This window comes from Mandrillus leucophaeus, unplaced genomic scaffold, assembly GCF_000951045.1.
Source record: "Mandrillus leucophaeus isolate KB7577 unplaced genomic scaffold, Mleu.le_1.0 Scaffold444, whole genome shotgun sequence".
NCBI lineage: Eukaryota > Metazoa > Chordata > Mammalia > Primates > Cercopithecidae > Mandrillus > Mandrillus leucophaeus.
The window spans coordinates 847725-873362 of record NW_012104743.1 but is presented as its reverse complement, the minus strand read 5'-3'; the positions used below and the strand labels follow the sequence as shown (position 1 = coordinate 873362).

General features: G+C 34.9%; 1 protein-coding gene across 3 annotated transcripts in view; it reads right to left on the bottom strand.

Moving 5' to 3' along the window:
* ANGPT1 (angiopoietin 1) overlaps positions 1-25638 on the bottom strand; it is a 262653-nt gene that overhangs the window by 52026 nt on the left and 184989 nt on the right. For 2 of the 3 annotated variants that reach the window (XM_011994170.1, XM_011994172.1), the window contains 2 exons: positions 21680-21912; positions 3637-3764 (listed from right to left, as the gene is read on the bottom strand). In XM_011994170.1, coding sequence (XP_011849560.1) covers positions 3637-3764; positions 21680-21912 — 361 coding nt within the window. The remainder of the gene's footprint in view (positions 1-3636; positions 3765-21679; positions 21913-25638) is intronic. The other variant, XM_011994173.1, reaches the window with a different exon arrangement.

The following is a 25638-nucleotide window of genomic DNA, read 5'->3' as shown; positions in this document are numbered from 1 at the left end:
ATAATGAGCAATGCTTTGGCTAAGCATATGCAGGGGTAGCACCAACCTTCCTATTTACAATGTACAGTCTACATGGAAGGGTGAAAGTCCTAAAGATGAATTTTGCTAGCACTTTTTATAGGATTGACAGAATGCTGACAATTTATTTCAAGATGGAAGAAACTGAGATTATAGGACGGTGAGAATGAGGTGGGTTATAGTGAGAACATGAGTCAACTTACCTAATTTTCTAAACATAAACCCTTGCCTGTGTAGCTCACATGTCACACATGTGTTTACCACCCCATGAGGCAACAGGTTCTTATTCAAAATTATAAATGATACAATTTCAATTTTCATTAACATAATGATCCTGCTTAATCCTCTGATTAAAAGGGTGTATTCTAGAATTAGATTCCTTTGTTTCGAAGTCAATGTTCAATATTTGCTAAGAATTTGTTTGGGGCAGGTTATCTTTGTAAAGTAGGGATAATGGGAGTCTCTATATCATAGGGTTGTTGAAAAGAGTAAATAAAGGAGTATACATATATACACACACACACATATACTAAGCATACATATACAGTAAGCATATATATAGATATTTAGATATCTATATAGCATATATAGATATATAGCTATATAGCAGATATATAGATATATACTATATAATATATCGTATATATTATATCTATCTATCTATCTATATATCTATATATGCTTAGAAGAAGACTGGCAAACTGTAAATGCACAATACATTTGAGCTATTTTGTTAATCAGCTTGTAAATTACTTTTGAGGAAATTCATACAATATTTGTTCTTACCAGTGCTATGCTATGCCATTATACTAAGGGACTAAACACTAAATTTTTTACCTGCAAAAATGTGTATGTATGTCAGTCTGAAATACCCATCTTCATTATAGAACAATGTTACTACTTGTAAGAGAATCCATGATTATAACAGGGAAATAATAAAACAAGAGAACGAGCATCTAAGTCCAGAAGAAGGCCAAAGTCTTTCTCTCTTCAGCTCAGTTATCTCCCCTTCTCACCACACTCTGTTAGTATTTCAACAAAACTAAATCTAAATCTAACAATAGTCCTGACCAGCTAATGTGGGAAGTTCTCTCTGAAAAGCCATGGGGGCCATTCAGTTGTGATAAAATTTGCTCCTTGTGGGTACGTATGGGTATGTTACTGCTAACCTGTTCAGGTTATTATTTTTTTAGACTAAATATCAGAAGTTAATTCACTAGATACTTGACATTTGTGAATTTAATATTCTAAGTTTTATTTATTTTAGAAAACCCAAAAGCTCCATCATATTTAAAATCCATCATTTTGTAGAAGCGTAAGCTTGAATCTTGCTTTCCTGATGAAACCAACCCAGGAGCCAGCCATGGAAGGAGTGAATTGGATTCACCAACTTTCTATTCTATGTAAGCATTGAAAGCAAACCTATTCAAGATTATGAATTGAGGTGGGATCTTTTTCTTCACATTACCAGTCCATAGAATGACTAAAGCTGTATTTGCACTGCACCCTTTTCCCCACGGGCCACATGGTAGTACTGGTGAGAAGTAAAAAAAAAATTCTAAAATTGTGAATATTCTTGATCTGAAAACTTTGGGAATTATTTTTAGATTAATGTATATCATAGAATCACCATGAGTCTAAATGGAAGTTCACTTAATATTTTTAGTTAATTTTATTTTTATAGTCAGATTATAAACTATAGTGGAACTGACAATAATTTAGAGGTTCCTTCAGGTCTTGAGTAGTACTGTAGGGAAATGATAAAGCAAATATTTTAGCTCCACCTCCTACTCCAGAACAAATTCTCACATACTTCATCTGCTATGTGTATGGTGTGTGTTTATGACATGTGTGTGTGTGTGTGTGTGTGAGAGAGAATTGAGTTTAAGCTAAAGTGTGATTTGAGGATAACTTCCTTAGAATAAGTTATCCTCATCTCCTCATTCCCAGGCTTGCCATTGTATTTCCAGTTTTCATTTGTTTGCTTGTATAAGCCATGGGATTCAATGAAATCTTGCACAGAAATAAAAAATGAAAATCAGGCAAAACCACACTTCTCTGGTAGATGGCTGAGGTAGCAAAGTACAGAACAGTGTCTCCTGCCTTTCCTCCCTCCTGTGCCCACTCGACTCCTACATTTTACCCCCTTATAGACAATATCGAAGGTATCTTTCAAGAAGAAAATTTTGTCACAGCAAAGGGGAAAAAGAAACCATTTCGAGCTAACATAAACAACGATTCATTATGGAAATCAAGAGAGAGAGAGGACAGTGGTAAAAGGGAAAATAGAACTGTATCAGTCCTGGACTATAGTCCAGACTTCCTGGGTTGCCGGTTAAATGGCATCTGGCAAACTGGGCTCCAAGATTCATTTCCTTTGCCTATCAAAGGAGACTAACAATCAGGAAGACTAAGCAAGTTAGACTGGCTTACTATGCACTACATGGAAGTGTTGATATTGCCATCAGCGGGTCACTTACTCATTCATTTATTCCAGCACATATTTATTGAGACCTACTATGTGCCAGAAACTATGCTAGGTTCCAGGAAATCAAAGATAAAAGGCACAATCTCTGCCTTTTAGAACTCTGGTAGTGAGAAAGTCATGTAAAGTTGCCTGAGGGAATCAGAGAAGATTCCAAGAGCATTGCACAGACCCCAGAGGAAATGGGGATAAGAGACAAGTAATTTAGGTGGGGACATGAGGGGAGGACAGTTGTTTTATCCTGCAAAGGCACATGATCCTCTTGGGACCCTGGGCTTCCAGCTAAAATTCATAGACACTAAAGAGCAAAGCTCTTGCCTAATCTCACTCTCTTTGGCTGTCTCACCTCAAAACTTCCCACATACCGTGCTTTAAATGGACCATTTATATTGCTATACTTATTGATAGTATTTTATAACTATCTGAATAATTGTCTGTCTTCATCATTACACTAGAAACTATTTGCTCTATGTCTATGTTCCTGACAAATACATGACATCCACGTAATGGTATTGAATGAAGGCATGGATGGATGATTTAATGAATAAATGGTGGAAGAGAGTATACAAAAGAGATGTCACAGCAGGAAGATAATGTTTGCTTACTCCAAAATTTACCTTGGGTCCTGTTCAACATACTGATGGATCCGATCTTCCAACCTACTCTTTTAAGTAAATATGGAAAGCAAATTCTTTCAAGATTATGAAGTAAGATAGGAAATGTTTATCCTATCCTAACAGGAGCAGTAATTTGCAAATAGCTATATCTACCCCTCCCTCTCCTTTCAGTATTTGACTTTGTATTATGTGTGTTCTCTGGATTGTTGGGTCTTTGGACATGAACTCAACATGTAATCTGTACAAGGCAAACATTTATGAGCAATGGGACATCCTATGAACACCAGGGAATAAATGCAAAATTTTGTGTGAAAGAAAAGTTATGGGGGTTGGAGATTTCTGTACAATAGGGTTTTCATCCTTTATGGACCTGGGAAACAGAGTATCTCTGGGAGAAAAAAGTTCAGGCATCTCTCTATATATTTCCAGTTTAACAAGCTCACAAATCAATCTGATTATCCAGCATTTCAACTGGGATCTGGCTTACATCTCGTAAACAAACACTTCTGGTTTTACCTTTTTGGGTTCTGGCATATTATTAATATAAATAGTGTAGATTCCACTTTTATTAAAACCAGCTTGATATACATCTGCACAGTCTCTAAATGGTTTCTCTTCCTCTCTTTTTCCTCCCTTTAGTAAAACTGCAAAAAAAAAAAAAAAAAAGATTGCAATATGTGAATATCAGTACCATTAGTAGCCAAATGGACTCCAGTAATAGCTAAGCATGTCTTCATTTCCTCCACACAAATGTCAGTATTGCACATAGTAAAAAATCAATCATAAAGACAATACTAGATTTTGAGGTAGCTTACAAAATTAAAAAAAAAAAACTGAAGGAAAAAACTGTAGAACCATTTCTAACTGAATGCTTATATTTTACTTAATTTCTTACTTCTTTTTTTTCTGTGTATCCTTTCCAAAACATCAGCTCAAGGAACAAATGACCTGGGCATGTAATATCTTCAATTGGTAGCAATTACATCAAGTTTCCTGCAAAATCTCTAAAACATTCTTACCTACATTTTACAGGAAAGTCTAAAAAATTGCTAACGCACTCTTTGGAACAGGAAGAGATAAAGATAAATTCAAATATAAAAATGCAATATGGAAGTTTAAAACACTAAAAAGCAAGTAGTACTGTTTCTGTGACTTTATATTGAAGAGTTTCTAGAAAATTTTACCAACAAAACAAAACAAAACAAAAAGAATCAACAACTGTTACAATAATTAGATTTGGGAAGTAGAAAAGACTTTATGACCCAACTTAACTACCTACAATGAAAATGTAACCAAACTTTACTTTGTTCTTTCTTTAATGCCCTGAAGTCAAATCATCAGGCAGATGATACACAAATAAAAGAACAATCACATAAATAAGACTTTGAAATTAAATTATACAGGGGGAAGAGTCACAGTAAAGGCTAGAAGTCAAGTGAAGACAGGAAATCTATTAATAGTTAGAGACTGTCTCTACTGAGGAAAACCTTATTTTATTTACTGAGCTTTACCCATTATTAACTTCTTACAACTGAAATAAAAGTACAAAATGACGCACATTTAACAGTTCTTAGCTAAAGATATATGTGTTATATTTATAAAATATTCATGATTTAGTATTTTCTATTGTGTATTATTTTAGTGGTCAGTTTTATTTAACCTTTTTCTAGAAATTAAGATTAAGACTATTTTGTAATCTTGCCCTTAAAGTTTCCTATCACTTAATAAATATCTGCTTTCAAACACACTGAGTTATAATAGTCTTTCATAATAAAAATACCAAAGGCAAACTATGAGTCAAAACTTTTACATTAATTTTAAATGATCTAAATATCTAAACTCCTGGCCTGACTTAACACTGGGCTTCATACTAAATACTGGCCTTTAGTTGCCTAATGTTTACTAACTTATAGGTATTGAGCAGTCTAATCTTTGTGGAAAGAATTACTATTTCAATATAAATTACTCAGATTCTTAAAAATACTAAATTATGTTTCAAGAAAATGAAATATTTATGTCAGATATGTTGCCATAACAAAAAAAATAGTACTGAAGCATTTAACAACATTATGATTTTCTATGTAGCTCAAGTCTGCACTAATGGTTTTAATGAATCATACTAATAATTACATCTAAATACCACCATCACAATTTCCATGTCAACACAAAATAAATCAACTAATTAAAGGGCTACAGATTCATATGATAGTGAAAAAGTACTGCACAGAATGTATGCAAATAGCAATTTAAAGATGCATATATACATGCTTACTCAAAAGTCATCTTTAATAACATTGAGGATATCAATGGATTATATAAAGGTATTCATTCCAAGAGCATTGATGTAGTTTACTGGTTTCATTTATTCTGACTTTATGGGCTGCTATTTTTCTAAAACCAAACAAAACTTTTAAATTCCACCTACTGGATCCTTTCTTCTGTTGAAATGTTGAAAACAACCAAATTAGATGCCCAAAAAAAGAGATGTGAAGAAATACCAACTAAAATTTATGATCCCTTGAGAGGACAAACAACACAGAAAGATGTGGTCAGCAGGAACCCAATGGTAAACCCATTTTTCTCTTTTGAGAGAGAGAAGGTCATTTATCTATGGAGAAAATGCTTCTCTTGTATATACCACATCCTGCCCTCCCCTTTTTAGTTATGTATGGAGAACACATTCCCTTCTCTTGTCTGCCATCTCTCCTCCCGTTTTTATTTTTTTTCCCCCCCACTTCAGGAAGATGTCGGAGAAGGGACTATGTGTGGGAAGAGGAAGCTATTTCACACACATTTTTAGTAACTGAGGAAAAAGGAAATAGTTGGGTAATTTTTGTGAAAACTAACTGTATAAAATTTGTTGTCAAAACCATCAATACAAATTCTATACTTGGGAAAACGGTTTGAGAATTCTACCATCAAAAGGTACACCTAGTATTGGTTATATTATGGATTTTTTGTTGTTATGGTAACATATATGAAATAGATATTGTATTTTCTTGAAATTTAACTTGGTATATTTGAAAAGTTGAAATACTCATATTCTTTCAAAAAAAGTCATTCTTTCCAGAAAGATCAGATTGCCTGTTTTTAATTACTTACCAGTTAGCAAGCATATGCCTTAATTCAGGCTACATTTTAGAGTAGCAAGGCATTGAAAATCAATGTAAAAGCTTCATCCACAGCTTACCTTTGGTATTTTTATTATATACTATGGTTTGAATAAGGTCCCTTCGATAAGGGTAGATTGACCTTTAGAGTTTTTTTCCTTATTCTATAAAGTGAAGTAGTTATAAATACCTCTGAGATGGGTGTATGAATTACATAACACAGTGCAAAGACACTGAAGCATAATAAGTACTCAAGAAATGGTATTTGTTGTGGTAATGACAACACTATTAATAGCAATATTATACTGTTACTCCTTCTTATGGAAGAGACACTAGCAGAATGTGGAAGGCTGGCCAGTCCAGTCTAGTGCGTGGTGGATGCTGCTGTCTTCCACCTTCCAATTAAAACATAGCAGTTATAGTTGACTGGTTATATTTAGGATCACATTGAATTAGCCTCTCCTGGTCAAATTTGGCTAATTGGCTGATTTCATTCATTGAATAAATCAGATTATACCATTGTTTACATTTAAAAATAAACCCAAAACAGGTAATCTCATCTTGCTGTATATTTTAAGCTTTACCTAAATAGTTAAGATTTTAAGATTATTTCAGAGGAAATTATAAATGATTTATATATCAAAGTGTTGGTTATAGAGGTTTCAATCCCATGACTTTTTGCATGACTCTTTTCTTTGTTAAGTACTGCAGAGTTCTGAAGTCCAATGTCATGCATAGATATTGTAAAACTGGACACCTAGGAAATATTTTAAAACCTAAAGAGACCATAACATTTGAATTTCCTGAACATTGCAAGTGTCAGCACCAGTGATAAGTTTTTTTAGGAAGTCTTGAGATTCAGTTAGATAGAAGATAGAAATTGGAGGAATATTTAGTAAATGACACAAGACAGATAGAAACAATACACTTGATGGGGCTGAGAGCAGTAGCTCACAACTGTAATAATAATGCTTTTGGAAGCAGAGGCAGGAGGATCCTTTGAGGCCAGGAGTTCAAGACCAACATGGGCAGTATAGTGAGACCATGTCTCTTCAAAAATTAAAAATTAAAAAAAAATGTCTGGACTAAGATTGGACGGAAGAGTAAAAGAAGCATCACTGGACAGACGTTGGTGGGAACCCTCCGGAGACCTGAAAGAGGACTGTATCTATCTCTCAAAGTGGTTTAAACTTTTTGTAATAACGAACTGATTTGAAAGCATGAGTTAAAAGGTTGATCTTTATGTCTAAAATTCTTTCTTTGACCACATATTCTTATTTTTCCTTTATTATTATTTAATTTCTAAAGAGTTCATTTTCCCTCTCATTGAGTTTAGATCCCTGCCATTCCTATCACTGCTTTCCTAGCCTCCCTTTTCTTTCTTCTTAGCCTCAATCCCAGAGTCAGGAATTTAATAATGGTCCATTTGGCATCCCTGGTCTCTCCATCTATTGTCCTTTCATCCACTCACCTTTGCATACGTAAATCCCAACCCCTAGATGGGCATTCATTCACTTTCTCAACCCCCTTGTAGACTGCAAACACTGAGTCATGTATAATAAACTTTCTATGACATTTCCTGTAGAGTATATTGCAAATCTTTCTACTTTTTAAAAAACTGAATCCTATTCTTATCTTCTTTCACTCTTTATAAATGACCTTTATGGTTTACTATGAAGATAAATGCCATTTGATATGTCTCCTCCACTCCCTTCTACCCTACAGAAGTTGTCTTTGCCTATCTTTCCCCTTGCCTTCTGTATTGACCTCTCCCAGTCCCTTTCAACTTCTCTAATTGTTTTTTCTCTTTCCTCTTTTATCGATTTATTTCCTCTCATCACCTACCATATAGAAATTCACTAAGATTTCATTCTTGGATGTCTATTTCTTATACATCTGTTCATTTTGCACACTATCATGGCTTCCAACTGCTGCAGAAAAGATTGATAATATACACAGGCACTTTTTAACACTGAGTATTTGCCTCTCTTTGCCTTCAGATTCATATATCTACTTGCCTGTTGGGCAGTCCTTCCTGCTATGCTAGCTTTCATTTGTTTAATGTTACATAATCTTTCCTTCCAAACCACGTGTTTGCTCTTTCCTTATTAGTCCTACTATGCTTCTTCAGTATTTATGAGTTAAAAATTAATGAAAGTGTAAATTTTTTTCTAATGAGACAATTATAGTATGGCTTTTCCATTTGTCCCTCTGCTTCTTATCCTCTCTTAGTTCAATCATCCTATATTATTAATTCAACAAATATTGATGGACATTTGCTATTTTTAAAACTTTTCGTAGGCCATGGAGATACAGACATAAAAAAGCCCAAGCCTGCCCTTCATGTGCTCACAGCCTGATGCGAAAAAGATCTTCCATGAAAGCTATACCCATGATTGGTAACTTTTATGATAGGACAAAACTCAATTCGAGGTGGCTTAAGCAAAAAGATAATTTATTGGATCACGTAACTAAAGAATCCAATGTAGACTTTAAGTAAGTCATGATAAGGTTTCAGACAATGTGACCAGAAATTGGTTTCTTAGTCTTTTTCTTAACCCACTTATTCTTGGCAATCAATCTGGTCACAAGATAGCTGGCAACAACTTGCAGGGCTATAATGTCACCAGTTTAAATACAACACCAAAGAGAGAGAATGCAGACAATTGTTATCTTAGAGGTACGTATCAAGCACATTGGGAACGTGCAAGAATATACTCCACCTGCCAGGTGGACTCCAGGAAGGCTACCTAGAAGAGATAAGAGTTGAAAGAATAAAACATATAGAAAAGCTTATCTGACCTAAATTTAAGAGCCTGGTATGCTAGTTCAAAGGCTTTGCCCACACCAATATCAGCAAATAAATCTAGAAAGTCCTAGGAATTAACCATTATTCATTCTTTTCATTTAGCCTTATCTGTACAACCAAATCTTTGTCATCTAAAGGGGTAGAATAGAAACACAAACAGGTGCATGTCTGTCTTTCACCAGCCAACATTCAGTCAATAAGCAACCTGAGACCTGATGCTAGCAGCTGTTGACTTTATCCTGATCTTCCCTTCCTTTACCCAACCAATTTCAATCCAGATGGTACATTCGCCACCAGACTGACTTCAGGGGAGGACCATGAAAGCTGAGGCAGAGGGTCACTTCAATTCAGATGAACCCTCAAGAGAAAACTTCCTGGAATGTGGAATTGGTAAATATGAGCCTCAGCCACACTAGCCGAGAACACAGAAGGCAATTAGCCTTGCTACTAGAGACAGTGTAAAAAGTCACAGCCCTTTCTCTTACCCATTTTCTGATGAGTTGCTATAAAGAAAACAGTTCTTCAATTGTTCTTTTTAAATCTTAAATGTGGCTAATTGTTCATATATTTCCAGTATTTACCAAACATCAGAATACATGTGGATCAGGTTATTTGTTCAAGGATAGTCCTTGAGACATCATCATTAGGGAGATCATAGCACTAGAAATTGACCCTGAACCTGTGATTTCAACATAACAGGTCACTGAAATTAACTGAGAATATAAAAGAAGGAAACAGCACATCTGACAAGTTGCAAACAAGCAAACAATTGATTGATTAGATTTTGTACTTTTCAGTCAGGTGTGTGAGCATTTCATAGAAAAAACATTTTGAAGACACTCTAGAATCCTAATTTATTTGAAAGCATCTTTTAAAGTGGAAGAAAGTAATGTCTTGCATTTCAAGGGTGTGGAAGAATCAAAAGATTTCCAGGCAGTCCAAGTTTCAGTATTTTATGGGTGGGTATAGGGGTGAGGGATATTTACCAATGACTTTATAAATACATATACAAATATATATAGCTACACAAATACATACAAGCTGTATGCTTATAAATGGAAAATGTTGAGGCTGATATTTTTTCTTATAGAAAACATATGCATACAAAACTAAATATCTGTGGGCTGATATCTCAGCATGACTGTTTTTAACCTATAAAAATGTCAATTGAATATGGTTATATGTGTGCATGTGTGTGAGACAGTATGACAAACACATATATTCTATTCTTAAATACTCTTAATTTGAAGTCTTTGATTAACTAGAAGTGTACTTTTTTACTTAAAACAACTACTTCTTTTTTCAAAGTCCCTCCAACCCTGGTATAAGGGAACACTTGAACATCATTTATCTAGTGAATTATTATTTTAATTAAACATATTTTAAAAAGAACTGCTTTGCTCTTATTTAAATTATTTATATGTAATTTTATGGATATCTATAAAATCTTAACTACTATTTTTTATGGAACTATAATAATCATGATCATAATAAAACCAACTAGCATTAATTGAACGCTTACTATGTGGTAAACTCTGAATTTTATGTGCCAAGTATGTTTTACATGCTTCATTTTGTTCAATCCTTATAAATATCTTATAAGGAATATTTATCAATATATTGTTTTATATGAGGAATTGAAGCTCAGAAATGCTACTAACTTCACCAAAAGTTGTAAGTAGTAGAACTCTCTGACTATAAAGCTGAAAATCTTAACTACTTCTTACTGGCCTTTTGAGTAAAGTGAAACCCAAATAGAACTTCAATGAGTCATCTGTCACAGAATCCCCAGCAATACTTATCTCTGCTGACAAGGGCACACCCAAGGTCCTGAGTGATTCAGGGTAAGCCTTAAGTCTGAAAGGGTGCAGCCTTGTCTCATGGTAGCAGGACATATGGGAAAAGAGAGAGGAGGCAGCAATGACAAAGACAAAGGATATGTTGACATGAGGATAGCAGAGGGCCATAGGCAATAGAACTGTCCGAGAAGGAAACCCTCAACAGAAAAGTGAAGCCATGACGGCCCACAATGTCAAGAGCTAACAGAGGATAAGGAAGTGAGAGGTCCCAAAGCAGCCATATTGGATTTCATCATGTCCATACCCTAAAAGTCACACTGACTCAGGATTTACCCCCACTAATTTTAGGTATTATTCTCATAAGCCTGGTAGCTGGTCTCCCAGCCTACGGACTATTTGCTAGAAGCTACAAAGACAGAGGATAGGCTGGTGGGAAAGTGAGAGTGGGAATGTGTATGTGTGTGTATGTGTGTGTGCATGTGTGTGTGTGTGCGTGCGCACACGTGTGTGTGTGTGTGTGTGCATGTGTGTATGTGTGTGTGTGTGAGAGAGCATGTGTGTGTATGTGTGTGTGCGCACGTGTGTGTGCACGTGCGCGTGTGTGTGAGAGAGCATGTGTGTGTATGTGTGTGTGCGCGTGTGTGTGTGTGTGCATGTGTGAGTGTGTATGTGTGTGTGAGTGTGTGTGTGTTTTTGTGTTCATCTTCTAGTATCAGGCATGGAGACAAGAAATTGGATCACTGAAAGTTTGTGTGTGTGTGAGGAAAAGACAGAAAATTTTAAAAAGTAGGCAAAACTAAGAAATGGTAAGAATTTGGGCATTGAACAATAAAAAGGGGGCAAACTATGTACTTTTCCAGAGGCATCATGGTATTACGATGACAATTAATTCATATGGATAATAACGGATTAAATTCTTAGAAAAAAAAAAAAGACTGATTTTTTTTCAGTTTTCTCTTCCAAGAAAGAGAGGAGAGAATAAAAAAAAGCAGATAATTTTTCATCACATTTAAAAATTTTCATAACATTTTACGACTTGAAGGGATACATTTTAATTATCTGGAGAATATATTGCCCAAGAGGTATAATTGCAGATATACAAATTTTCAATAACATTAAGATATACATAAGGTATATAAAATCTTACATTTATGCAGACATGCAAAGCCTCCTATGTCATAAGTGAATCTCTAATGTAAGGTACTTTTTTAAAGTGGAAGAATAATTAATCATCAATTAATTCTACCTATTTCTACTATAGTTTGATTACTATGCTCAAATAAATTTTGCAATTGTCTTCTAAAGTGAAATGATTCTCATTTGTATAACAATATATATTCAATGCCTATTACTACCTAAAGTAACCAAGAATGGGGAAAAAATACTTGACTAAAAGGTAAAAATGGAAATACACACGATCTTTGTTTAATCAAGTAATCTTTCATTTTACATAAAATTAATTTCTTTGTTTTTCCCTTGGGCACCCTGTTGGGCAGTTATGAATGCCACACGACCCTTGCCATTTGTTCAGGAGCTCATTTCATTCACAAAGACATTTCAGGTGTTTCATGTCTGTTAATTTTCCATATAATTTTTTTCAGCCTGGCTACAATATATTGATTTTGTACAAAAGATTCCCCATGCATGTGGGAAAGCTTAAGGGGCATCTTTTGTGCTCTGCTATGAGCAGACAAATATAATTTATTTCAGCAACAGCCATTAAAAATGGAATGAAAGTCCTTGGGCAATGCTGTAAACATAGAAAGCAGTTGCCAGATGCTTTTGAAAACTGACACACACACAAAAAACTCCACTTTTAAGTTTTGAGTAAATAAGTCCTGTCACCATAAGTAGGTCACCTTGATTCTTACTCTTGTGGTGTAATATACTTGAAGAACACTACTTGACTCGCAGCCCTGGCTCTACGTGGGCTTCTACTCTGAATCCAGGGCTTCACTGGTTGTTAGGAGTGACACAAAACCAAGAGACAAAGTTGTAATGTTTGATATGAGTCATAAAGTATGTGGGTTTGTGTAGGATACCAGGCAATCTCTAAGGTGTGCCATACTTCTATGTGAAGCAACCTGGCAGCAGAGCTGGGACTAGAACAGAGGTGTCATGATTCCTGCTCCTTCTAAACCACCATGTCTGCCCTTTTGATGGCATACATCTGCTCCGAGATACTGGAGAGAAACCATCTCAATCTATAATTCCTAGCTCTAGAGAGATAGGTTGGAGAATTAATTCTGATTCAGATTAGGTTTGTGTGTGGTCTGTGTGTTCATGAGGCCTAAACAACTGGCAAAATCTCCCTTTAGAACCAAATTGCCACTTAAAATTATACCCAAATTTCAAACTCACTATTCTAAAGGACATCATCCCGCTTGTGAAAATGGAATGTTCACACCTAAAAATAATTAAGATACATGCAAAGATATAACAAATACACAAGTTAAAAGAGGTCTGACATTTGATATTACATTTGATAATTTGACTTATTTATAAATCCATCAAAAAGATGAGTAATTATTTGTAGGTTACATATTAATAGGACTCCTTAGCAGACATAACCCCACTCTGAATGTGAACACCCAAACCAGTACAAGCATGATATTCCAGTGTACTTGAAATCAATTTTCATGTTGATATCCTTTGGTTGATAATAAATTATGAGTTCCTATAGGAAGCAAAAAATGTTACTAGTTTTAAAGGTTCTTTGCAATTGACTTTTAGAAAATCTTATGCTAAAAATAAATATTGGTTTATACACATTTAAAGCTAAATGTACAGTTGCAACATTCTTCAGGTTTTACCTTCTTTTTCTCACTTCTTATAGTACAAAAAATTTCATGAGGTTTTCACTCTATAGTTGATATAATGCATACATATTTAATGCTGTTAATAAAACATTTTTTTTTTTTACTGTCTCTCAGAGTAATTATAGGTGTCATTTGGCTCAGTGTAAAGTAGAATATCTTATCCGTGACTGATGTCTACTGTTCCGTTTTGTCCCTTGATTTCGAAAATATCTGTTGAATTTGACGTGAGTGTGGATGAGTCCAGGAAATGATTTAGTTGAAAGTCTATTCAAACTATTTGTGCTTCTTTGCTTTAGCCAACCAGGCTATGAAAGTATAAGGGAAGAAGGATGGAGTTTGCTCATGGTAATATTGGAACATCAAGGAAACACTCTTTTTTTGTGGCCTTTTACCCCTGTAACTTCCAAGCCCAGCTGGAATCAGGAGATATCCCTTTTCAGATAGTTCATCTTGTTTCTGAAGTTAAAAACTCCAATTTCAAATGAGAATTAACCACAAAATTTCAAATCTCCCCCCAAAGATGGGGTTTAGAAATAGTTCATGGGAGAGGTCAAGGACTATGTTATTTTTTATTTTGTTATCATTAGTTTGGCCATCCACTATTCACAAATTTTTTTTTTTTACAAAAATTATGACTTTTCTAAAAGGCAGATAACACGCTCCATCAAAAAGGAGAAATATACCATTTCCAAAAATAAACAGTCAATTTCGCCTTAAGCCATTGGGTTTTATGAAAGGAAGTGCTAGATAGTGTGGTTCATTTTAAGGAAATTGTAAATGTTTGACATATAATTTTCTGTCAAGATAAAGCATTTCCCTCATTAAATAGGAACAAGTACTCACTGTAGTGTTCAGCAGATGACTTCCTGTATTTTTCTTTCTCTTTCTACCTAATCTTAAATTGTGCATTACAAGTACTAAATGAAAAACTGAGTATTTTACCCAGTCAACGAAACTGATATTTTCCATTTTTATCAATGTTTATATGAGTGACATTCAAAAAGTTTTAATTTCCTCCCATCACTTGTGATGTTTTTAGAGTCATTCTTAACTCAAGGGACTTGCAGTTCAAACTATCTCATCCCTTACAGAATGATATAAACTTCATAAACTCAACAGACACTGCATGGGAGGTAAATTCCTTTCAGATGGTAGAATTATTCTGAGAATCAAGCCAAATGACTCCTCAGCACTGAGAAGAAAGCAAATGCCTCATTTCCCCCTTTAAAAAGGCTAGAGGCTCAAATCCCCCAAAATAATGATCAAGTGTTCCATACCATTGCAATCAGCTTCTGGGAAAGACACTTTAGCCCGAATAGTCGTCACTTAAATATTTGTAGTATCAGCCATTATGTCTTTGAGATAATGTGAAAGAATTTTTAAAAATGAACTACATGAGAAGCTCCTATGAATTGAAATTTGTACTTCTTATTAGAGAACTAAGTATATAAACATGTTCATGTCTCTCAGTACTTATTTTTAAGTTTCCTCTACTCTGTGTGCCTCCCTACTTAAAGTTATTATCTGTCCTTTCACATTCAAGTTTCTTGAATGCGAGTATATAATGATTTCTGTTCTTACTTCCTCTCACTCATTTTAGTCTTTGAGATATGCAACTGAGCCATGTAGCATACCAAACCTCTGCATATAGAAGGTTCACTTTTTAAAAATTTGACTGTCATGCTTACTTGCCACTGAAAAGAACATCTTTCATAACTGTCTTTTTTTTTTTTTTTTTTTTAACCTTCCCAAAACACTGTTCACTGCTGTTTTTCACACTAAGTCTATGTTTTTCTTTTGGTCTCTTTTTTTGAATCTGTCCCTTAAAAACTTCAAATTTTTCTGTCTTTGATTTTACACTGTCATTATCTCATACAATGCACTCATAACTCTATATGTAAATGCTCTCAAATTGTACACAAATGTGTGCCCGTATCCTTGCATTTTGGGGTTGGGGTAAGTGGAAAGGAAAAAATAGCATAGTTTGCATCAGGTTTCCTGATGGATCTGTGACGCCCACGTGAATAAGAGCCATTGCTTTATATGCACTCTCTATGATTTTACCTCTTATCTCCTCTGAGAACACATAATTGTTCTCCTTCTAGAATCCGATTTATCTGCCTGCCCGACTCTGTCCCACAGGCAACTCAGTCAAAATGTCCCAAACTAAAACTCACTATTTTTTCCCTGCCAACCTATTTCTTCTCCCATGTTGCTGGTTTTAAAGAATGTGATGAATGCACCCTCAGTTGTTTAACCTAGAAATGTGCAATTGGTATTAGATTCGACTTCTAGGAAGTCATTATTTCTTGCTGATTCTAATTTTTCTATTTTTAAAAATTTCTTCAACTTACTTTTCCATTTACCCCTGTTTAATATGGACCTTATTATTTCTTTCCTAGAAATGACTTTGAAATTCTGACAAAAATCATCAACGCTACCTTCCCTGTCCAACATGGTGCAGTGTGTAATGTACAGTATTCAGAACAAGACTCTGGGATCAAATCTCAGCTTGCTCACTTGCTAGCAGTACAATATTTAAGCATTATTCACCTCTCTGTACTTAGCTTATCTTTCATAGAGAGTTGGTAATAGCACCTATCGTACAGTGTTGTTACCGGAATTAAATAAACTAATATATGCAAAGGTCTCAGAAGACTGGCTTGTGTTAAGTATTTGCTGATATTATAATAATGGCAAAAGCATCCATCTGGTCCCCTGCTCCAGGCTTCTCCGCTTTCCAGTATGTTTTTCCTACATTGTCACTGGGGAAATTTTTTCTAAAATGCAAATATCACCATTATCCTTATATATTGACAATGACCACTCATTGATTTTAGAGAAAAAATGTGGCCTTTTTGGTCTCCGTCAGTTCCTCTCTCTAAACTCATTTTAAGACTTAGGCTACAGCCCGCTCCCATGACTTCTGGAAAATATACATGCTGCTTGTACTCTCTGGTGTGTCCTTCACTTTCTTCAGTTTTTAGACGTAACTATCATCTCCCCATTAGAACAAGCTTGCTTATGTTTTAATCCTAGATCAACGATTTCCAGCTTTGTAACTTTGGGCAAATTCTCAAATTCTCTGTGGAGGTTATAAAATGATGCTAGACATGGTAACTCCCTCATGTTGCTGTTGTAAGGGCTAACACATGTAAAGCCTAAGCAAACTAGAATCATAATAAGGATTCAGTAAAATCCCCAAGAAAACTCTAGTGATGCTGGATTCTGCACTTATCCTTCTGTTCCTGCCATGATTTTAATATTTCTCTGTGAGCTTTGCTGGGGTCCAGGTACCAAAGGCTCACTTCTAGCAAAGAATTCTGAAAAATAATTGTTTACTTGTTTCTCTCCTATCAAACCCTAGGTTCCTTAAAGCCACATGATGAAATACATCTTTTGTTTTTCCTAGTGGTCTGAGCAATATTTGGAACATTATAGAAAGTTACCAAATATTTGCTAAATAAAAATGAATAAATATCATTTCCCCAGAACAGAACAGTTGCTGCAGAACTGTTTTGAATGAATGGATAAATTTATGAACCACATCTTGCTACAGCAGAAATGAGCTTCAAGCTGATTTGGGCAGTGTGAGACAATCAGACTGTGTAAGTTTATAATACAGTCTAAATACTATTTAAAAAATTTTTATTTTCTTTTTTCCTTTATTTCTTTTTTAACAGACTTTGTCAGTAAATTCCCAATTATATAATATATTTGCCCCATGTATGTTCCACATGTGATATTTTAATCACCACTGTATATAGATAACCAGTGAATTTTTTTTTTTTTTTTTGAGATAGAGTCTCACTCTGTTGCCCAGGCTGGAGTGCAGTGGTGCGATCTCAGCTTGCTGCAACCTTTGTCTCCTGGGTTCAAGCAATTCTCCTGCCTCAGCCTCCTGAGTAGCTGGGATTACAGGCATGTGCCACCATGCCTGGCTAATTTCTGTATTTTTAGTAGAGATGGGGTTTCACTATATTGGCCAAGCTGGTCTTGAACTTCTGACCTCAAGTGATCCACCCTCCTTTGCCTCCCAAAGTACTAGGATTACAGGCATGAGCCACTGCGCCTGGCCAACTAGTGATTTTTTAATAGTCACAGTAACTGATTATTCTCCCCTGAAAGATTCAAAACCTTGTTTGTATGCCATTATTAGTGTAAACTATTTAATTCCAGCAACTATTTAAGTTTGGTAATTTCGAATTGCCAAAAACATGAAGCAATCAGCTGAGTTTTGACATTGTGATAACATTGAGGGCAATATTTCTTTAGTGGATAATGTTTCTAAGAATAAATGTGGCCCAATGTTTGCAGATGAAGGTTAGACAAAAATAAATGTGTTACTCAGAAGCTTTACAAAATGGATGCAATTCAGTTTGAATTGACTATTTGCCTAAGACACCACTATTTTCTATTAAGAACAAGAAGAGGAAAATTTGCAGAATTATTTCAGAGAATGTGTTTATTAGTTGTTCTTACTTAAAAGTATCTCACAACATCAGATGTGTTAGTAGAAAAAGTGCTGTGAAACTAAACGAAAGTACTCTCTTAATGCAAAGACAGATTTACTGTTTCTGGATCAAACAAATGTTTGGAAAAAAAGTACATTTCTAGCCAATACTTCCTAGGAATTCTTTGTCATATAACTTTAATGCATTATAGGCACTTTAGAAGGCATTAAAATAAAGATAACTACTATTATTTTAATATTCACTATGAGTTAACACAGAAGCTATGTGTTTTATACTACCCTTTTTAAATTTTTCAACATTTAAAAAATTAATTAATTCATTTACTTGTTTATGTATGTATTTATTCTAGGCCCTCTATTTCTTTTTTAAATTTAAATTTTATTTTTATTGACAAATAATAACTGTATATGTTTATGGAGTAAAACGTGATGTTTTGGTACATATATACACTGCAGAATGATCAAGCTAATTAACATATCCATTACCTCACATACTTGTCATTTCTTTGTGGTGAGAACATTTACAATCCACTTTTTTGGCAATTTTGAACTACATAATTGACAAATAAAATTTGCATATATTTATGGTGCACTACACACCCACCGGGTAAATATTATTATCCCATTTTAGAGATCAGAAAATGGAGGTCAAAAAAGCTGCCTGGATGGCTGTCGACACTCAAACACTCCGGGGCATTGTATTTAAACATTTTCTGCAAAAGAAGTTTTGCTTATAAAGCACATAATGAATGTACTTAACGGAATCTTGTCCATTGAAGGAGAAAGAAGAAACTAAAGTTTAATGAATCAACTGTGTCTTCAGCAATGTGACCTTTGCTTGTATATTGAGCATCAAATGTAATTCTTTCCCTATTGTGGTGAAATAGACAGAATTCTCCTGACTTTATACATGATGAGACAGCTTCATAAAGGTTAAACTAGTTGCCAGTGACAGGGGAAGCTCATTAACTTTTTTTATCTTGCCTTGCAGTATTATATTCAGGCTGTCTCTACAAATTAGTCGGTCAGATTGAAACCAGAAGACCTTTAGGGTGAATTAAAATGGTTGGCTTTTTGGATGATGACACAGCTCGTGTTTTTGAAGATCTTGTAGAACATCTATATTTGAGTTTTAAAATATACATTTTAGAATATTTGATGCATTTATTGTGGTATACTTATTTTAAAATATTTGCATATATATAAATTTATAAGTAAAATATTTACATATAATCCTTCAATAAATAATAAATTTATATGATATATAAATTTTGGTCATAAAACAAAGAAAGGCTTTACCCATGTGTTTTAGAATTTGAATAAAAGTTCATTTTAATAACTGATATTTAATCTAGTATTATGCTATTAGCCATTTAAAATTTTAAATTCACCATAGCCAAACACTATGGCTCCAGTGAAAATAAAGATATGCAGACAATGAAAATCTTCATAAAAATCTTATGAGAGCCACTTTCCATTTTTGTGTCTCTTATGAGTTCTAAAATAACGAAATATTTAGTTAGAATACTTCACAGTAAGATTAAAGAAAAAAGAGATTAACAAGAAGCAAATAAAATCTATGATCATGACAGCTCAGAACCCATTGGAAAATTAGGCAATTCCCTTAAATGAAGATGGCAAATCCTGTAGTTAAATCAGGATTCATCTTAGAGTGTTGTCATTAAAAAGAAAAGATATCTAGAGGCCTGGAATATTTAGACCAATTCAGTTTCTATGATTATTATTTCTATTTTTTGGATATACTACATCATAGAATAGACACCGTTACTTTTTTCACTCCCTGAATGGCTATTAAGGGTCTATCCTCATTTTTCAAAAAAAAAAATGTTTCTTAAATTGAACAGATGTTTGCTTCCCTGATATTGCACCCAAAGTTCAAACCTAGCCAGAATATTTACTTTTAAAGTCACACCCTCTTCCTCTAAAAGCTTAAAGACACATTTATTAGGCAAATACTCAGAAAAGAAGTTAAATTATGATAAGTACGCAGACATATGAGCTCTGTGAGAATCACTAGGGCTTGACATCTCTAAAATCATGAAATAAAAACCACTATTCCACTCCATGTGCTTTAAGTCTCAGGATGATAAGAAAAATGTGTTTTCAATCTTTCCCAAAATGTATTCAGTTCAATATGAGAATAGATATATCTCGTATTAATACTTCATTTTTAAATACTCATGAGCTCTATTAAAATTCTCTGGCAAAATACTACCATGCTTTCCTTCCAGTGGACTCTAACTCAAGATTTTGGCAGGGTCTGACTGATTAGCAGGCTTTTCCCTTCCCAATCACATTACTGAGCACACCCAAATGGAGCTCCGGGAACTCACTGTTTAAAAAAATTTTGCTTTACAAAGTATATTAAAGGCTTGTTTAGACTATCTAAAGGAGATATAACTCAAGGTAATGAAGTGTAATAGAGAAATGTGAAATGTCTTAAAAACAAAATCACTTAATATGGAGTTATCTTCCCTATTCATAGCTATACACGAAAGTATGAAATTGAACAAATTTGTCACATAGCTCAAATCCACTTTTAAATAAAGGAACCTCCCCATGTGTATGTTGCATATGCTCACTGAACCACTTCATGAATGGTCACATAAGCCACAGCTTAATAACAACAACTTTCAGATATAAGTGGTATTCTCTTTCACTCATTACCATTTACAATTCCACCTTCATTCAGAGAAAGGCTGATTAGAGAAATACAGAAGATGACTTCAAGTTCCAAACTTTGAAGAGCTCTACTGAGGCTCACTAAAAGTTCTGCTTGAAGGAAACAGGTGCAAGCGGAGGCATTCATTCGATAATTGTTAGGTGGATGGATGGATAGACAGATGTATGCCTTCTAAAGAATGACAGACTTGTAGATGTTCCCGAAGGTTAAATGGCTTCAGACATTCTAGTGATATCAAAAATTTGTATCTCCACTGTCACAATGACACCCCAGAATTAATGTATCCTGCACGGGACTAAGCACAAGTGATCTTAATAAATAATTTTGATAACAATAATCCTGCCTCACTCACAATACTTGTTACAAATAGTCTGTCTGATTTTCTCTGCAACCCACAATTTCCTACCCCATTCCCTTTAAAAGGAAATAATAAATATTAGCTTAAAAATGGAAATCCTCCTGAAACTCTCCCAGCACGATGAACTAATTTTTAACATTGGCTCATCTCTGTCCTATACATAGTTAAGTGTCTAACACCATAATACCAATTATTTATTCACGACAGTATCACAGATTTTATCTAAGGTTAAAAAGACAAAGAAAGAAGAAATTAGAGCACTCTTTCAGAAAGACATTGTGGATTCACAAATTTCAGCTTATGAATCATTCTCTAGGTAGCAACGTGAGAAAATTATCAACATAAATTCATAAATGATTCTAACCGTAAAGTTCTTCTGCTGCTTTTTATACAGCAATCAATGCACTGTAGAAAGCTATACTGAGTATTTACTTGCTCAAAGGAAATAAAATATTAACAATACCAGAGTGAGGAAGACATTCTTACCACCTTCTTTAGTGCAAAGGTTGACAAGGTTGTGGACTGTGTCCATCAGCTCCAGTTGCTGCTTCTGAAGGACACTATTGTTGGTGGTAGCTCTGTTTAATTGCTTTTCCAGCTCCTGGATTATATATGTTTGACGAGTAACCAAGCCTTGAAGGTTTTCTTTCTCTTCTTTTAAGGTGTCCAACTCTTCCTTGTGTTTTCCTTCCATTTCTAAGATTTTATGTTCTAATAAACTACAAGGAAGTGAAAATGAAACTTAGATTTGAAAAAATGTTATACAAAAAAACCCTTATAATTCAACTGGTTCCTGAATTTATTTAAGATGAAAAATTTTAATCAGGTGTTTCACTGTAAAAATATTTTTTAGTGAGAGACTTAAGAATATATATTCTTTAGAATAGGAGTTATATATATATAACATGTCAAATAAAAAATTATTAAACCAGATATTGTCAGAGTAATGTTAGATTTTAACTATGATTTAGTTTCTTGGTTTCCTTGGGTATATCTTATATCCAAGGTAGCTAACTTACACCCGAAGAGCTATACTCTAAAGAAGTCATAGTATAATTTCACTAAGGAAATGGGCCTAAGAGGAAACAGAATAGTTCAGGAAAAAAATAAACAAGATGTAGAAACTACTTTTTATTCACTTTGCTATATTCATTTGGGGTTTTCAAAACATTAGCATTGATTAAATTTCACGATAGTTCTATGGGATCAAGAATAGTATATTGACAATCTGAAAAATCGGAAATAAAGGGAAAAATATGAATCAGAAACACAAAGATTTATGTACAATGACATTAAGAAAGAAAAAAACTCTTATTTTGAAACTGTTGAAAATAATATTTTTAATCATTTTCAGGATATTAGAAAATGCTCAAAATATAATGTTAGGTGAAAAAAGAAAAAACAGCAATATACATTCTCAACCACACACACATACAAAAAGAAAACTATATTGACACAGAAACCACAGGAGCCAAAAGTAATCCATCTAAAGTCACAATGAATTCTTGTGATTTTTGATAATTGGTCCTGTATCATAACCACTAGCTTCCTTTATTTCTCAGCTCAAGCTTCAGGATGAGGCTTAAGGATACTACAGGTCCCCAAGTTACTGTATAAATGGTAACAAAAGGAAGACTCCATTGGGCTGATGGTACGGTCTTCAGAAAGGAGTTGGAATGTTTTGCTCAGTGTGTTGCAAGCTTTAACTGAGGCCCTTCCTTCTCCCTGAGCTCTTTACAGGATATTCCCCTGGTATACTGCACATTAAAGATGATAGAGAAAGCAGAAGCATTCTTGGAGCCTAGCAACTGACTGGAATAAAAAGCATTAACATTTTATGGAGTGTCTAATATACTAGTATTCCTCAGGGAAAAGGCTTACTCAGTTTTCTCAGCTCTGTTTTCAGAAAGTTCAACCCGTCCTTAGTTTACAAGGTGTTATTAAAATGCCACATACCAGAATGGGCACTTAATTTACCTTGGAGAAATACAGCACTGAATCATTCCTTTCAAAAAGGGGACACTAGGGAGTGTTTTAGATTCAATAGCTAAATTATAAAATGGAGCATGTTCGAAGAGCCAAATCTTCCAACACCAGGTACTGGGGGACAAATTGTAACATCTGATTGTCCTTTACACAGATTAAGAAGTGTGGGCCCAAGGGTTAAATGGCATAAAAGACTGTGAGGGAATGGAGAGAAGTCCATGTGGCAGAAGCTGTGCCATCCTGGCAGATGTCAGAAACCTTGTGGATGGGGTGAATATGGCAGAGCATGTTAGATGGTGATGATGATGTCAATCATACTAGTCATGATACCTCTCATTTATGACACGGTTGCTGTGTGTCAGATACTGTTTTTTGTTTTTTGTTTTTGAGATGGAGTCTTGCTCTGTCGTCCAGGCTGGAGTGCAGTGGCGTAATCTCCACTCACTGCAAATTCTGCCTCCCGAGTTCACGCCATTCTCCTGCCTCAGCCTCCAGAGTAGCTGGGACTACAGGCACCCACCACCACGCCCGGCTGATTCTTTGTATTTTTAGTAGCGACAGGATTTCGCTGCGTTAGCCAGTATAGTCTGGATCTCCTGACCTCGTGATCCGCCCGCCTCTGCCTCCCAAAGTGCTGGGATTACAGGCGTGAGCCACCGCACCCGGCCGATGTCAGGTACTGTTTTAAGTAGTTGTTATGAGTTCAATTATGGCCTGCCCATGTTTGCCCCCAAACAACAACAACAACAAAATTGTGTTGAAGTCCGGACCTCCAGGAACTAAAGAATGTGGACTTATTTAGAAACAGAGTCGTTGCAAATGTAATTAGCTAAGATGAGGTCATCCTGGAGGAGGATGAGCTTCTAATCCACTATGGTTGGTATCCTTATAAAAAGGGAAAATGTTGAGAGACAGATCAGATGTGCGCACAGGGGAAAGGTTGTGTAAAGATTGGAGTAATGCTGCCTCAAGCCAAGGAACTACCGGCAGGTGGGAGAGAGGCCTGGAACGGGAGCCTTCCCTAGCGCCTTCAGAGGGAGCCTAGCTCTGCAGGCACCTTGATCCTTGATCTGGGACTTTCAGTCTTCAGAATATTCAGAGAATATATTTCCATTGTTTAAAAGAAGAGGAAGAAGAAAAAGAAGTGTGGCCAGAACTACTCCTGGGCATTCCAAATCTTTGCCAACAAACTTGTACTCCAAGAATATGGCAGGAAAGCTGCCTGTGAAGTCAAGACCAAAAAAAATACCTGGAGGCTTCTAAGACTGTACTAATTTATAATACCTTTAGTAGTGTGCACAGATTCACACAGGAAAGTTTCTCATTGAGACCCATTAGCAGAAACTGTGTGACTTCTGCAGCAGAAGAAAAGTCCCATTTCTTTTTTGAATTGCTTTCATTCTACCGACACCAAGAAAGGGGCCCTGCCTTGTACTGATCATAAAGTAAACCCAATTTAGATAGAGTTTGAGTACAGTAATATAGGGAAACTGTGATGATCACTTATTTTTTTTTTAATTCTTTTGGAAATGAAAAACTTAGGCAAGGAAAGCAGCTGAAGATGAAAAACAACATCTGTAAGGGGTAGGTATGAATCATCTTCTTTTACCATATATTTTTTCTTTGCTACTAACTTTTTGTTGGAGAAGTTCGTGGTAAAACACAAACAACAAAAAACTTCTCCATCGTCTTTATTGGTTAAAAGTTTCATCCCACCTACTGGTTAAGTGATTAGTGTACTTGCTGTAGGCGTCAAAGGAGATCTTCTCTGTGCCCAATTAATTTTTGGCCTTCAGAACTGAGAATTAACCACAACCAGTGTCTTAGCTCATTCTCTGTTTACTTTTTATTTGCTTTTCTTGCTACTCCTGGGGTAATGATCAGAGGCAAGATGCCCATAATTTAGAGTTGCTAACTTATAAGAAAATTGTCTTTTAAATTCATAGGCATTATAGTCTACTAGTGAGAAAACTTAGCATTACCTATTAAACTGACAAGCATGTATATATCAAAATTTGAAAGTTATAGTCATATAATACTGGATAAAATTTCTGAATTGCCATTTTGTCCTTGAAATAAGATATGAGCACTGGCCTTTCAGTTTTCCTAATCAGTAGGTAACATTTTTGTTTGGAAAATATCATGTTATAGTTATAGTTTGTATTTACTAGTTGCTAAGTGCCAATAATTCTGTAAAATATAAAATGACACTATTCCTACTGTAAGGTTTATTTTTAGAGAATAAAAACCACAAATGAAAATGCAGAAGCTATAAGAAACTTCTGTTTCAAACATAATACTTTTTAAAAAAATTTTTGCATCGGTGTTTTTCTACTGTTTATTTTTGATGTATTCCTTGTTCAAGAGGACATATGCGCAGAGATGGCTACTATCTGAGATGCCAGTAAGGGAGGTGGGCTTGTTTCATTTGTTTTGTTTTTCAGGATCATTTGGAAAGA